This window comes from Artemia sp. Qi Xiang Cuo, chromosome 2, assembly GCF_049724085.1.
Source record: "Artemia sp. Qi Xiang Cuo chromosome 2, ASM4972408v1, whole genome shotgun sequence".
In the NCBI taxonomy this organism is placed as follows: domain Eukaryota; kingdom Metazoa; phylum Arthropoda; class Branchiopoda; order Anostraca; family Artemiidae; genus Artemia; species Artemia sp. Qi Xiang Cuo.
Genome location: NC_142795.1, coordinates 59,174,651 through 59,189,351, shown reverse-complemented (window position 1 = coordinate 59,189,351; position 14,701 = coordinate 59,174,651). Strand labels below are relative to the sequence as shown.

Genomic DNA, 14,701 nt, shown 5'->3' with positions numbered 1-14,701 from the left:
CTTTAGACCTGCACCTCCTCCCATGTGTCATGTCTTTGATCGAGGGTCCAGATAAATACCCATCAAACACTATGAAAATTCATGCATATCTTTGCTTCACATAGTCGACGTATTTGATGCAGATATTCACGTACGTGCTGCATTTTTCTCAAGGTAAACGATGTAGAAGGGCCCCGCCATCTAGTATATACTGAGGTTCATCAAGCTTTTAAGTACACAATCTGTCTTTGGTTTCAGAGCTTCAACTTCGCGGCAGACTGCATTGGCAAGTGCTGGTTTGTCTGCCAACCGAAGGAGACCGTTCGGCTCAAATAAAGAAGGTGGCGGGAAGCAGAGTTCGTACTTGAAAAACGTCTGGCTTTCTTCATCTAAACTCTTTGCAACAGTGACCAGCCTTTGAAACATTAAAGCAAGGTCAATAGTAGGCAGTTCTGCTGCTGACTTCAGGTTACTTTGCACTCTCAATAGGATCAATGGTTTCTAAATCCGAATCTGATTCCTTCAGATGCTTCTCATCAGATTTCATGAATGACACCATGATAACTGTTGGAGCTAATACTAAAAGTGAGGGTATTCCCCCATTGTATGATGTTATTTCTAACACAAAAACCTCCACGGATGACTTTCAAGAAGTTCTCCCTCGGAATGCCAAGACACGTAAAAACCCTTCTCCAGCAAAACCCCTCAATTCCCAGGCCAAAAAAGACCACAATATCTCCCTCCAACTGTACTTAGCAATTTCTACCAAGCAACCTTTATTGCCCAAAAGATATTGCCCAAATCAGATTGGCAATTTTAAAAATAATTAAATTAGAATTTTCTTTCAATATTTATAAAAATGGCGCAATTTTAATATCTTTTAAGGATAAAGCAGCATCCGAAAAACTTCTGATAACTACTAATCTTTTAAGAATGTCTGTCAAGTGTTGTTATTTGTCTCCTCCAAAAAAAGAGACAAAAATTTTTATTTACAACGTCCCAACAGAAAAGCACTACAGGAGCTGGCCACTGGCCTAACAAATGGCCGAGGGGAGCCAATATCAGTGTCAAGTGTCTCTAGATTAGGCAAACCTGATACTACACGCCAAATAATCAGCAAATCATTCCTATTTGGTTTGAATGAGGAGGTAAATCTGAATCAACCTTTGTTGTTGTTTGGCCAAAGAAAAGCCTTCAAAGCCTACTGGTTGAAGCCTATCCAATGCCATGAATGTTTAAAGCTAGGAAATATAGCTAAATTTTGCTTGTCAAATACTATAGCGTTTGCACAAAGTGTTATAACCAACATAATGAGTATGGTACCTGCCCCAAAGAAGAACCCAAATATATTAGCTGCAAAGGCCCTCATAGATCGGATAATAAGTCTAAATGTCCATCGTACAAACAAAGAGCTGTTGCTCTAAAAATCACCGAAGAAAGGTCAATACCTTACGCTTTTGTGGCTATGGAGGCTAGAGCAATACAAAGTCAAGTCTCAAACACGTGTAATAGATCAAAACCTCTGGTACCTATTTCCATTGGTGTCAATCAATCGAGTACTCTAGCAGCCAGTACTCCCCATCGCCCCATTCACCAAGCCTTGAGAAAAACAAAAATAGGAAAAATTCAAACCGAAACTAAGGGTATATCTTTCCACTTCATTAACGAGAACAATTACCCCCCTTTAATACCCCGTCAAGGAAAGAATATAGGCAAGAAGTGTCAACCCAATCCCCTAATAGTGAAAACCTCCTATCTGATATGTGCCTCTTTATGCTCAACATGTTAGCCCTGGATAAAACCACCCTGCCACCCCAGGCTGAAGGTCGCTTCACCCAAATTATGAATAAGTACCAACCATCCTGTTCAGCTCAGATCCAAAAAAAATGGCCACTGACAGGGGGCTGTCAGCCCAACTAACCGTTCCCCTGTCTGTATCTTTTGTTTATCCCAATAATTTATCAACTTCAATCAATATTTTTTTCAGCTCAAATAATTCACAACACAACTTAAATAAGGATAAAGTATTACCAAGTATTCATAGCAGAGTACCATTGGATAGTTCCACTTTTGAATCTTGCGAGTCAGAACTTAGTGATATTGGTGATGCCCATATTGAAGATGAAGACGGACTATTTGTGCTTTACAGTAACGTGGATTGCATCACCAAAAATGGATGAAATAAAAGCTGTAGTGTCAGCAAGACCTGAAGTGAGTGTGTTTGCCTTCACTGAAGTTAAACCAAAGTGTACTTCCATGCCACTGACTGATGTACAAATCCAGATCACCGGATTCAGAATAATTTCAAACCTGCTGAAACCGGAAGGAAAAGGAATTGTCCTGTACATCAAATCATCACTGAAGGTAGGAGACCTGAATCTTGGTTCTCAGTATGAGCTGTGGGTCGAGCAGTTCTGGATAAAAATTTATTTAAAGGGTCACCCTTTAATTATAGGTTGTATTTATAGAAGCCCAAGCTCTCCCTGTTAGAAAGATTCCCACCTCGCGATTTCAAATTCTACAAGTTCAGTGATGAGTCATCCTTGCCATAATATAGTAATTGTTGGAGACTTCAACCTGCCTCAGATTCAATGGGTTAGTGGTTATGCTGCTACAAGAGATAACGATGACCAGATTGGCCCACAATGCCTTCCCAAGGCCAGAACAAAATTTGCAATTTACTGAAAAAATAAAAAAGCTTTTAATTTTATAACTTTAATAAATCAAATAACATTAACATTTTGATTAATAAATATCAGTATATGTATATTAAACTGAATATGCCCATTCATTTGTATTTTTTCAGTAAAGTGCAAATTTTGTTCTGGCCTTGGGAAGGCATAGAGGTTTTGCACCCAACTTATGTTAATTTCAGCTCGTTTTGAGTTTGACTCGGTTATCTATTGAAATTTATGCTCGTTTTGGGTTTCATTTATTTATCGATGCTCATTTATGGTAGTTTTACTATTGGTAGATTATTTGATTTAATTTTTGCTCATGTTTTGTTAAATGGATTGATTTACTTTTCTTCGAAAAATTAATTTTGTGAAAAAAGTTTTTTTAATTAATTTCTGTTCGTTTTATATTGACATTGTCTTTTCAGGGAAAAAGAAAATAATGCTTTAAATCTTTTCGTTTTTTTAGGACTTTATAGTTTGGCCTGCTATTTGTGTGCTGAAGAAAAATTTACAACAATTTTTAACAACATACACCCTTTTAAAAATCTGGACACAAATAGTACTGTTTAATTTAGTTTCGTACCTCCTTTATTTGACCTGAAATGAAAAAATTGATACCATTCGCAAAAAATCTGTTTACTTTCTTTGATAGCTTGGATACACTTTATGCTATTTTGATTTGGTTAAATTTTAAGAGCAGAAATGGGAGGGTTGGTGTGGGAAGGTGGGAGTGGAAGGGGGATTAGTTGCCCTCAAATCACTTTCGACTTTTAAAAAGGGCATCAGCCCTCTCTATTTTAAATCGAATGAGCCCTTTTCGAAGTTCCCACGACAACTCCTTCAATCCGAAATGCCCTGGTCTAAACAACAACAACAAAAATAATACATTATACCCACTGGGCATAATACAGGGCACTAGGCCTTTCGATTTCCAATCGAATGAACCCTTTTGGAAACGACAACGCTTTCTACAAACACCTTTTATGCCCCCATGGCATAAATTACAACCCTTACAATAAGGTCTGTTAGGGCGGTTGTCATCCTCTAAGGCCGAATTTCCAGAACTTTCAACTACTTTAAACTACGTGGCTATCTCAAAATTTTAATTGATGTTTTTTTTGGGGAAATGGTGGGCGTGAGAGGGGTGTTAGTCGCCTCCCAATCACTTTCAACTATTAAAAAGGGCACACGCCACTCTAATTTCCAATTGAATGAGCTCTTTTCGGAGTTTCTACGGCAACTTGTTCGATACGAAGTGCCCTGCTGTAAAGGAAAAAATTGACAACTAGTATCCTTTTCCAACATTGTTTTCATGTAGCTTCAGTATATAAATTAAAACCATAGCTAAGAGGGCTGAGGAGGAGTGTCCCCTTTATTATTTAGTCGCCGGTTCTAGTCTTGGTTTCTGGTCTTCTCTATCTTTACCTAGGCAGCGTAATCGCGCTGCCTGCGATTTATACAAAAACTTTCTATATAAACCTTATATGCCCCCATGGAATTATTTACAACCCTTGCACTGAGGGCTCTGAGGGGGTTATCATTCTAAAAGGCCTAATTTCCAGAACGTTCAACTACGTTGAACAAAATGGATATCTCAAAATTTTGATTGGATATGTTTTGGAAAATGGTGGGCGTGAGAGGGGCGTTAGTCGCTATCCAATCACTTTCAACTTTTAAAAAGGCACTAGCCCTTTCAATTTCCAATTGAATGAGCCCTTTTGAAGTTTCTACAACAACACTTTCAATAAACACTTTATATACCCCAGGGCATAACTTACAACCCTTGCCCTGAGGGCTGTGAGGAGGGGGGTTTTCATCCCTAAAGACCTAATTTTCAAAACTTTAAACTACGTTGAATAAAATGGCTATCTAAAAATTTTGATTGGATGTGTTTGGGGAAAAGGTGGGCGTGAAAGGGGGGTTAGTTGCCCTCAAATCACTTTAGACTATTAAAAAGGGAACTATCCCTTTGAATTTCAAATTGAATGAGCCCCTTTAATAAAAACCTTATATGCCCTCAGGGCATAACTTATAATCCTCGCCCTGAGGGTTGTGGGGGAGTGTCCTCCTCAAAAATATATTTTCTATGCGGAAATCAACAATGCTGAACAAAATGGCTATCTCAAAATTTTTATTGGATGTGTTTGGGGGAATGATGGGCATGGAGGGGGGGGGGGGCTAGTTGCCCTCCAATCACTTTTTACTATTAAAAAGGGCACTACTCCTTTGAATTTCCAATCGAATGAGCTTTTTTTGAAGTTTCTATGACAACACCTTCTTTAAAAACCTTAATCTTGCCAGTTCTTTAAAAACCACAAACGCCTTCTTTAAAAACCGCAATCTCGCCAGTTACTATATTCCTGAGAAATGGCTCCTTTGTGAAAGATGTAAAATTCAGGTGAATGAAGGGCGTGGAGGGGGGGGGGGGCTAGTTGCCCTCTAATCACTTTCGACTATTAAAAAGGGCACTAGCCACTCCAATTTCCAATCGAATGAGCCCTTTTCAAAGTTTCTCTGACAACTCCTTTGATATGAAGTGCCTGGGTGGAGAAAAAAAAAACACATTGTGCCCACATCGTTCTTTACTTAGGCAGCGCTATCGCGCTGCCTATGATGTAAATGTTTGCATATTTTCCAGTCATATCATTCAGGATTTTCCTACCTATTGGTATAGGCTCGACTACGTCCACATGCTCACTCGCAATCTCTCCAGTTGCAACATTTTTGAGAAATGGCTTATTTATGAAAGGTGAAAAAATCAGGAGAAGATGGAAAGCCTTTTTAACATCTTTAAAGACACGTTTGCTTGACTCATTTTGCTTGGGGTTCATTAGGACTCATTTTGATTGACTAAGAATCGCAAGTGCTGGTCAATGTTCTTTGCATTTGTGTAAGAACTTCGGCATGACTCGTGAAAACAATCCCCCACGACAGCTGTCACAACAGTGATGTGACGTACATGCTTTTTATAATGTAAAAAGTCCTATTTTGATCTTTGTATGCAAGATGATTCCCTACTACAGTGTTGAACAAAAATGGAGAAACTTGTGGACAATGACAATTTTTGAAAGTCAGACTTTTATGTACCAAAAATTTTCCTTAAAGCCTACCTCACCCTCTGCATCCTCAATCCAAGTTGCTATAATGTTCTGATGTATTAGGGATGTTAAATCAAACCCCTAAACCACTTCCTAAATTCAGAATTGTCTTTTCAGGATGGCATTCTATACATTGAAAAAATTCACCCTCAACCTCAACCTAAAAAAACTCAAATTTGAGAAAGAGCTAGAGTGGCAAACTTTTTGAATTTGGAATCAGCACATACTTGTTAGTCAGGTAGTGAAAGAATCATTTGTATAGTAATTTGAGGTCAAACCACATTTTGACTAAACTATAACTATAGCATAACTTTATGCACTTGTGAACCCCAGCAATAAGAAACAGTGCTTTCTATGTAACTTAAAGTGCAACATGAAAAACATCATTAGAAAATAAAACTGATTTATTCTTTGAACCAATAATGCTCTGAGATTAGGAGTCCATTTTTCCAGAAACATGTAAAATTTTGAAACATGTAGAAACATCCTATAAAATTTTGAAAAAACGAGATACACTGTCCTGGGATTGGACAGCCAAATGTTGTTTATGCAATCTTATGCCCCTTAGAAATATGGAAGGACTTTGAAAATACCACCATAGGGTATAATTCAGGCTCTGAATTCATTCCCAAAAATTTTGTTCTTCTAACTCAACTACGTCTCAAGATGAAAAGAAGACTATTACCCATAATTTTCCCATCTTGGAAAGTGCTGTAGTTCAGAAAACTCATATGACCTGACTCAAAGCCCAATTACACCCTTGGCTGGCCTTTTCCAGCTCCTGCCTCTACCTTTACTATTCTTATAAGGATTAATCTCAAGCTTAATTTTGAAAAACACAATTTCAATAATTTAAGGGAGATTTTAAGCTGTGCTGCCTATGATGTAAATGTTTGCATCTTTTCCAGTCATATCATTCAGGATGTCCCCACCTTTTGGTATAGCCTTGTCTACATCCACCTGCTCACTCGCAATCTCGCCAGTTTCTATATTCCTGAGAAATAAAACCTAATAAATCACCATTTTGCAAAAGTACAAGACTAAAAAAAAAATTATCGAGCCAGACTTGGGCTATAGATCTATTTTTTGAAAATTTCACTTTCATAACACAAAGTCACCATAAGTTCATAAAATATCAGTTCCTTTTGGAGGCAGAAGAAGTGGGGGTGAAAACTTTAACAGACCTTTTCAGGGATTAATCTAAGCTTTAGGTCTATTCCTGAAAGTTTTATTGGCTTAACTTATCTACTTTCCAAGGTAAAAACAAAACATCATATAGAATTTCATTATTTTGAGGTCTTTTACTATATGCCAAAATGTGAATTTATGGTGATGCAATAGTACATTGAGGAGTAGTCTAAACAGTTGAAACTGGTAGTGGGGGAGCCCATCTAAGTAGTTCTGTGTTGATCAGTGTGCTCTAAACATTGGAGAGTGAGAACAGGCCAGTTAAAGTGAATTGTCTTTTATCCTTATCAAGTGAAAATGCAGTGCTCATTAGAGTAGAGATTTGAAACTTAATTTTAGCATAAATTTGTTAAAAACTGTTGCAGAAACTGTGACTCTGATCAAGACCACCTGAAAAACAATACACCCTGTTCTTGGTTGAACACGGCTAAAAAGAAGGTCAAAGACAGAGACTACACTGAACAGATATCCATAACCACCACACATGATAATATGATAGAGATTACTAACTAATTACTGAATACAGACTAACAATTAAGTATTTCTTTAATGGCCAACATGTTAAGTGTTATGAAAAGTCAAGTTCATAAACTTGCAAAAAAAAACATATTGACACATGGAAAGTGTAAACAAAAACTGTTCCTGTAGTGTTTCTTGATTCAAGATTTATTTAGACCCAGGCACCTACAAAATAATCAAGCACAAGCAAGGGCAGAAAACACAAGCATGGTAAGCAAGCATCAACACAAGCGCAGGCTCAAGCACAAGATCATATCGCTTCATCCTCCTTCTTCCATAATTCTAAAGACTCATCATACTATTTCTCCAAACTGTGAATCACTCGAGGTGCGAGGTTGCGAGGCTTGCATCTTCTTTGTATTATTTCACTAACTGATCAGATGACATAATAAACTGTTGGGGCTATTCTGTCCTTGGTTCCTTGATTCACTTCAACTACATACACTATATACACACAGTGGATACTACTGAGGGTTACAAGTACAATCAAGCAGGGGGTCTTACAATTCGGCCGGACCTTGTAGTGGTGTTACCTGCCCCAGCACTATCAGCATCAGCATTTTCTTCACAGTGGTGATTAGTTGTGTTATCTGGTCTGGCGTGAGGTTCAGAATCAATGATGGTCCCAGTGGCATTCCACATGCTGGTGTCCCACATTGTCTCTGGTGTATCATTGCTGCTCTGGGGAGGCTGATCCAGGAGAGAAGACTCATGTATATGTTTTCTGTTTCTTCTCAGTTCTTTGCCTTCTCTTTGCAAAAGGCGGTAGGATCTTGGGCTATCAGCCATCACTATCACACGGGCAGTGTCCCAGACCCTGTTGGGTTGCTTTTGATACAGGACAGTGTCGCCAGGTTTTACTGACTTCAAGGTTTTGGCATGTTGATCAAAGCTCGTTTTTTGACGTGTCTGTGCTTTGAGCACACGGGACAATGGACCACAACTGGCAGCTCATTAACAGCTGAGATGGTGAGGCGAAACCATCTACTGGAGTATTCCTATATTCGAGTAGAGCAAGGTAAGGGTCATCGTTTTTTTTCAGCAGACTTCGCGAGAATCTGTTTACATGTCTGAACGGTTATTTCGGCAAGTCCATTAGATTGTGGAAAGTTTGGGCTGGATGTGACATGTTTGATGCCCCAGTCAGATGTGAATTTTTGAAACTCAGAGAAGGTGTACTGGCTTCCATTGTCTGTCATCAATGAATAGGGGATACTATGCCTTGCAAAGTGTGATTTGAGCTTTGCAATGACTTCATCTGAGGTCATATCTTTGAGTCTGTCCACCTCAAAAGAAATACTATGATAATCAACCAAAACCGGGTATGTTGTACCCTTCCAGCTGAATAGATCTGATGCAACATACTGCCAAGGTAGTTGCAGTATCTTAGTCAGGATAAGGGTTTCTTTCTGATTGTTCTGACTGAGCTTCTGACATGCAGAACATGTTTGGATCATTCTTTCAATGTCTGCATTCAGACCTGGCCAGTAGACAAGTATTCTTGCCTACTGCTTGGTTTTTTCAATCCCTAGCAGAGATGCATGCAGTTATTTCAGTGTGTCAGACCTAAGTTTCTCAGGGATTACTATTCTCTCGCCCCCCCCCCCCTGAATATAATGCCATTTTGAAAGGTAAGCTCCTTCTGGACCATCCAGTATGGCAAAAGATCTGTACTGCAGAGCTTGCAGCTGCTTGGTCATCCTTTGCTTACAATGTAGGACAGTTTAGCAAGCTGAGGGTCTACCTGCATTTCCTGTGAGGTTTCTGTGAGTTTTGTGTTGCTGACAGGTAGAAATCTAACAACTTGATGAACATAGATTTCCAGCTCCCTATGCAGGCTCTCATCAGTGTCAGCAAGATGTAATCTTGATAACGCATCTGCTATGGGTATCTCTTTTCCAGGTTGGTAAAAAAGGGTCAGATCATATGGTTGAATTTGTAGCATCAGTTTCTGAATTCTTGGCAGTGCTTTCGGAAGAGGCTTTGACAGTATAGCCTCCAGCAGATGGTGATCCATAGTGATGCTTATTTTCCTACCATATAGATATTGGTAAAAGTATCTGCAACCAAAGACAATAGCATACAACTGCTTCTCAAGTTGTGAGTACTTCTGTTCAGTTGTGTTTAATGACCTGGATGCATAAGCAATGACATTTCCTTCTGACAAGATGTATGCTCCAAGGCCATGTAAAGAAGCATTAACAGTGAGATCTAGCAATTTGCAAGTTGGGTTGAAGAAACTCAGGTGTAATATCATTGACTTCTTAACTGCATTTAAGGCTACATTATGTTTCTCTTCACAGGTAAATTTCTCCTGCTTAAGAAGGTCTTGCAAGTCCTTTTTTTGCAAGGAAAGATTAGGGATGTATTTAGCCAAGAAGTTCAACATTCCTAGCAAAGTGGCCAATTCCTCCTTGTTGTTTGGTCTTGGCATGTCATTGATTGCATGCAGTTTTTGTGGATTGGGTTGCATTCTGCTTGAGCTCACAATATGTCCAAAGTAGAACACACTTTGTACACAGAAGGTGCACTTCTCTCAATCGAATTTTATCTCTTTGGCTCTTGCTCTTTCCAGTATGGCAGAGAGTCGCCTATCATGCTCTTCTATAGTTGAACTGTAAGTCAGTAGGTCATCAACAATGACTGTAAACCTGTCTAACCCTTCAAATGCTTCTTCAATTTTCCCTTGGAACTCGTTTTGTGCTGATACTATCCCAAAAGGCATGCGTTTAAAGCACTATCTACCATGAATAGTATTGAAAGTTGTCATAAGAGACAATTTGTGATCCAAGACAAGCAACCAGTAGCCAGATCTAGTGTCCAGCTTGCTGAAGTATTTTGCTCCATGTAATTTTGTGGTTATATCTTCAAGAGTAGGTATGGGGTAGAATGGGCACTTGATGGATTTGTTCAGGTCCACTGGATTGATGCAGATTTAATCTCCCATCCTTTTTTTCAATGGCTAACATGGCATTTACCCATTCTGTGGGTGTGGTTATATTCTCTATTATACCTTGTTCCTCCATTCTGTCTAGCTCTTGTTTCAGCTTATCTTCAAGAGACACAGGCACATTTATTGGTGGATACACCTTTGGCATGCTGTCCTCCTTCAAATAAAAATGGCATTTTCCTTCTAATCTTCCAATATCTTTGAATAGGTCCTTGTATTTTTCAACAGTGTTGCTGACATTATCCATGGTTGGTTCATTTTCTATGTTCATCACCAACTTCACTAGATTCATACTAATGCTAGATCTGAAGCCAAGGATTGGTAACAAGTTGGCTTCAACTACATAGAACAAATACTAGATCTGTTTGATCTCTCTTGTGGAACAAACATCTTGTAAAAAGGCTGTTTGTCTTTGGTGCCACATATTCACAAAACTTGGTCAGATAGACCTCAGTCTTGTCAGAGTCATCACTGAGTACTGTGAATGTGTCAAAGATTTCTTGTCTCTTGTCTCCTGTCCATATCAAGAGGTAGGTGCACACAACCTTCTCTGACTTCCCTGAAAGTGGGCTGCTGAACATGAGCTTGGCATGCTTTTCAAACCTTTTTGATTTGTCACTAAGACATGAGGCATCCTAGTTTATTGTTGGCTGCTCTACATCCATGGCTGGTTTTGAGGAGTGCTTCTGTGTGGTTGGTCTGATCCAACTTCTGACACCATGTAGTGTTTCTTGATTCAAGATTTATTTAGACCCAGGCATCTACAAAATAATCAAGCATAAGCACAAGCAAGGGCAGCAAACATAAGCAAGGTAAGCAACCATCAACACAAGCGCAGGCACAAGCACAACATCATATCACTTCAGTTCCAAATGTGCTCACTGATGACCAAAGGTCATAAAGTCTTTAAACATGCCAAGAAAACCTTGAAAGGTGTGAATGTGATCAACATTTGTTGCACCATTCTGACAAGACTTAAGTATATGAATATTATTTGGAGAACAAAAAGACAATCATTGGATTGGTACAAGTCCTTATACCCTTACCCAAAGAAATCCTGCAGGAGCAGACAATGATCATGTTCATGGTGATACCCAAAAATAGGTTTGTCATAAGCACTGGCAGATCCAGGGGGGGTGCATGCCCCCCTAACATAGTCTAAAGTAGTGTAATTTACTTGATTAATGACAGTTTGTGTTAATTAAACTTGCTCCTAATGCAAGTTTATCAGATCAACCTATTTTGCACCCCCCCCCAACAAAAAAAAATCCTGGATCTGCCACTGGTCATAAGTTTATAGAGGTAAATATTTATATTAATAGAGCATTCAGATAACTAAGAAAGATGCTCATCTCTAGAATCAGATGTTGATCCTGAATCCAAATGTGACATTCTTTTCTGATGCAAGTTCAATTTTAAGCCCTTTACAGACCCTAAGAAATCATACCCTTTTCCCTTACTTTAGATACAGCTTATATACCTGTGTCAATCTTGTTACAGCCAGTTTACCTATAAATTGAATCAACAGAGACAAAATCAAGAATCAATAAATTCATGGTAAATATATAATATAGGCTATATATTTGGGTCAGGTTGGAAAGAATAGGTTAGGTTAAAATTGAAGTTGCAATGGAAACAAATGTCATATTTGGATTCAAGATAAAATTCTAATTCTAGAGGTACATTTGCTTCTTAGTTATCTGAATACTCTGTTAATATGTTCATCTCCCTTGTACAACTTAGTTAGCAACTTTTTTTTCTATTTCTACATCTAAATAGACCTAGAAAGGGAAACATTGGTAAATTACCTTCCCAGGACATACTTTGGTCTGTAGATTCATCCCTGGAAGTTTTATTTTCCTAACCTAACCCCTTTCCAAGATAGCAAAAAGTCGCTAAACTAGAAACTTACCAGAAATATATTAAGAAAACAATTTATAGGCTACTTCAAAATATGCAGAACAACTATAGCCTAGCTAACACATTCTGCATTCAGCCCTGCTATACTTTACGCCCCCCCCCCCCCTAATGTGCAAATAGGCTATATAGCCCAAATTATATACTTCCAATGCTTTTATTTTATTGAAAGATCAATGATAATCTTACTTTAGCGGATTTGCAGATATAGTGTTATTAACAGCCATAGCAGTTCAGTAGTGATTTATAAATTTAAATAAGCATGGAGCGATAATAAGCAGGGTTGCTGGGAAACTCTGTAAAAGTTTAATGTTTAAATAAATAAAAAAATTAAATGTTTTTACTTTTATAACATTGATAAATCAAATAATATTAACATTTTGATTACTAAATATCAGTATATGTATATTAAACTGACATTCACTTTCATTTGTATTTTTTTCAGTAAAGTGCAAATTATGTTCTGGCCTTGGGAAGGCATAGGGGTCTTGTGCCCAACTCATTTTAATTTCTGTTTGTTTTGAGTTTGACTCGGTTATTCATTGTAATTTATGTTCGTTTTGGGTTTCATTTGTGGTAGTTTCACGCTTGGTAGATAATTTGATTTTATTTTTGTCCATTTTGGTTTAATGGAGTTCTCTACTTTTCTTCGAAAACTTATTTTGTGGAAAAAGTTTTTTTAATTAATTTCTGTTAGTTTTATATTGACATAGTCTTTTCAGGGAAAAACAAAATAATACTTTAAATATTTTTTTTTTTTTTAAGACTTTATAGTTTGACCTGCTATTTGTATGCTGGAGAAAATTTTTCAGCAATTTTTAACAACATCAACACTTTTAAAAATCTGAACACAAATAGTAGAGTTTTATTTAGTTTCATACCTCTTCTAGTTGACCTGGAATGGAAAAGTTGAAACCATTTACAAAAAAAATTGTTTACTATCTTTGATAGCTTGGATACACTTACGCTATTTTGATTTGGTTAAATTTTAAGGGCAGAAGTAGCCCGAAAGTTTAAACATAATACCCTCAGTCGTTCTTGGGATACTGCTGAGGTGCCTTATTGGTAATTAGCATTAACAATGTTTATTTTGATTTAAACTCAAGGAACACTTTTGTTTTTAAACATAATGGGAAACGGTGAGGGTGGGGGTGGGAGGGGGATTAGTTGCCCTGCAATCACTTTTGACTATTCAAAGAGGTATCATCCCTATCCATTTTAAATCAAATGAGCCCTTTTTAAAGTTCCTACGACAACTCCTTTGATATGAAGTGCCCTGGTCTAAACAAAAAAAAAATAATACATTTTACCCACATCGATCTTTACCATAAAAATGTCAAGCCTTCCAATCACTTCCCATTATTATAAATGGCACTAGATCTTTCGATTTCCAATCAATTGAGCCCTTTTCGAGTTTCTACGACAACGCTTTCTATAAACACCTTATATGCCCCACGGACAGAAATTACAACCCTTACCCTAAGGGCTGTGAGTGGGGGTTGCCATCCTAAAAGACCTAATTTCCAGGACTTTCAAGTACATTAAACAAAATGGTTGCCTCAAAATTTTGATTGGATGTGTTTGGGGGAATGGTGGGCGTAAGAGGGACATTAGTTTCTCTCCAATTACTTTCAACTATTAAAAAAGGCGCAAGCCCTTTTAATTTCCAATCAAATGAGCCCTTTTGAAGTTTCTACGACAACGCTTTCAATAAAACCTTATATGCCACCTGGGTATAACTTACAACCCTTGCCCTGAGGGCAAAATGACTATCTGAAAATTTTGATTGGATGTGTTTGGGGGAATGGTGGGTGTGAGAGGGGGGTTAGTTACCCTCCAATCATTTTCGACTATTAAAAAGGGCACTAGCCCTCTGAATTTCCAATTGAAATTTTTACGACAATGCTATCTATAAAAAACCTTATATACCCCCAGGGCATAACTTACAACCTTTGCCCTGGGGGCTGTTGGGGGTTGTCATCCTCAAATACATAATTTCTAGACCTTTGAACTATGTTCAACAAAATGGCAATCTCTAAACTTTGATTGAATGTGTTTGGGGAAATGGTGGGCGTGAGAGGGGGTTAATTACTATCCACTCACTTTCGACTATTAAAAAGGGCACTAGCTCTTCCAATTTCCAATTAAATGAGCCCTTTTTGAAATTTCTACAAAAACTTTCTATATAAACCTTATATGCCCCAGGGCATAACTTACTACCCTTGCACTAAGGGTTCTGAGGGGGTTATCATCCTAAAAGACCTAATTTCCAGAACTTTCAACTACGTTGAACAAAATGGATATCTCAAAATTTGGATTTGATGTATTTGGGGAAAAAATCTTATATGCCCCCAGGGCATAACTTATAACCC

The 14,701-nt window shown here is 37.9% G+C and overlaps 1 protein-coding gene across 1 annotated transcript in view; it reads right to left on the bottom strand.

Moving 5' to 3' along the window:
- The window catches only part of LOC148955441 (exosome complex component RRP43-like), a 33,936-nt gene extending 21,316 nt beyond the window's left edge, over nucleotides 1–12,620 (bottom strand). Inside the window, exon 1 of the mRNA XM_089108205.1 lies at nucleotides 12,519–12,620. Coding sequence (XP_088964331.1) covers nucleotides 12,519–12,556 — 38 coding nt within the window. The 5' untranslated portion in view covers nucleotides 12,557–12,620. The remainder of the gene's footprint in view (nucleotides 1–12,518) is intronic.
- Between the last annotated feature and the right edge of the window lie 2,081 nt (nucleotides 12,621–14,701).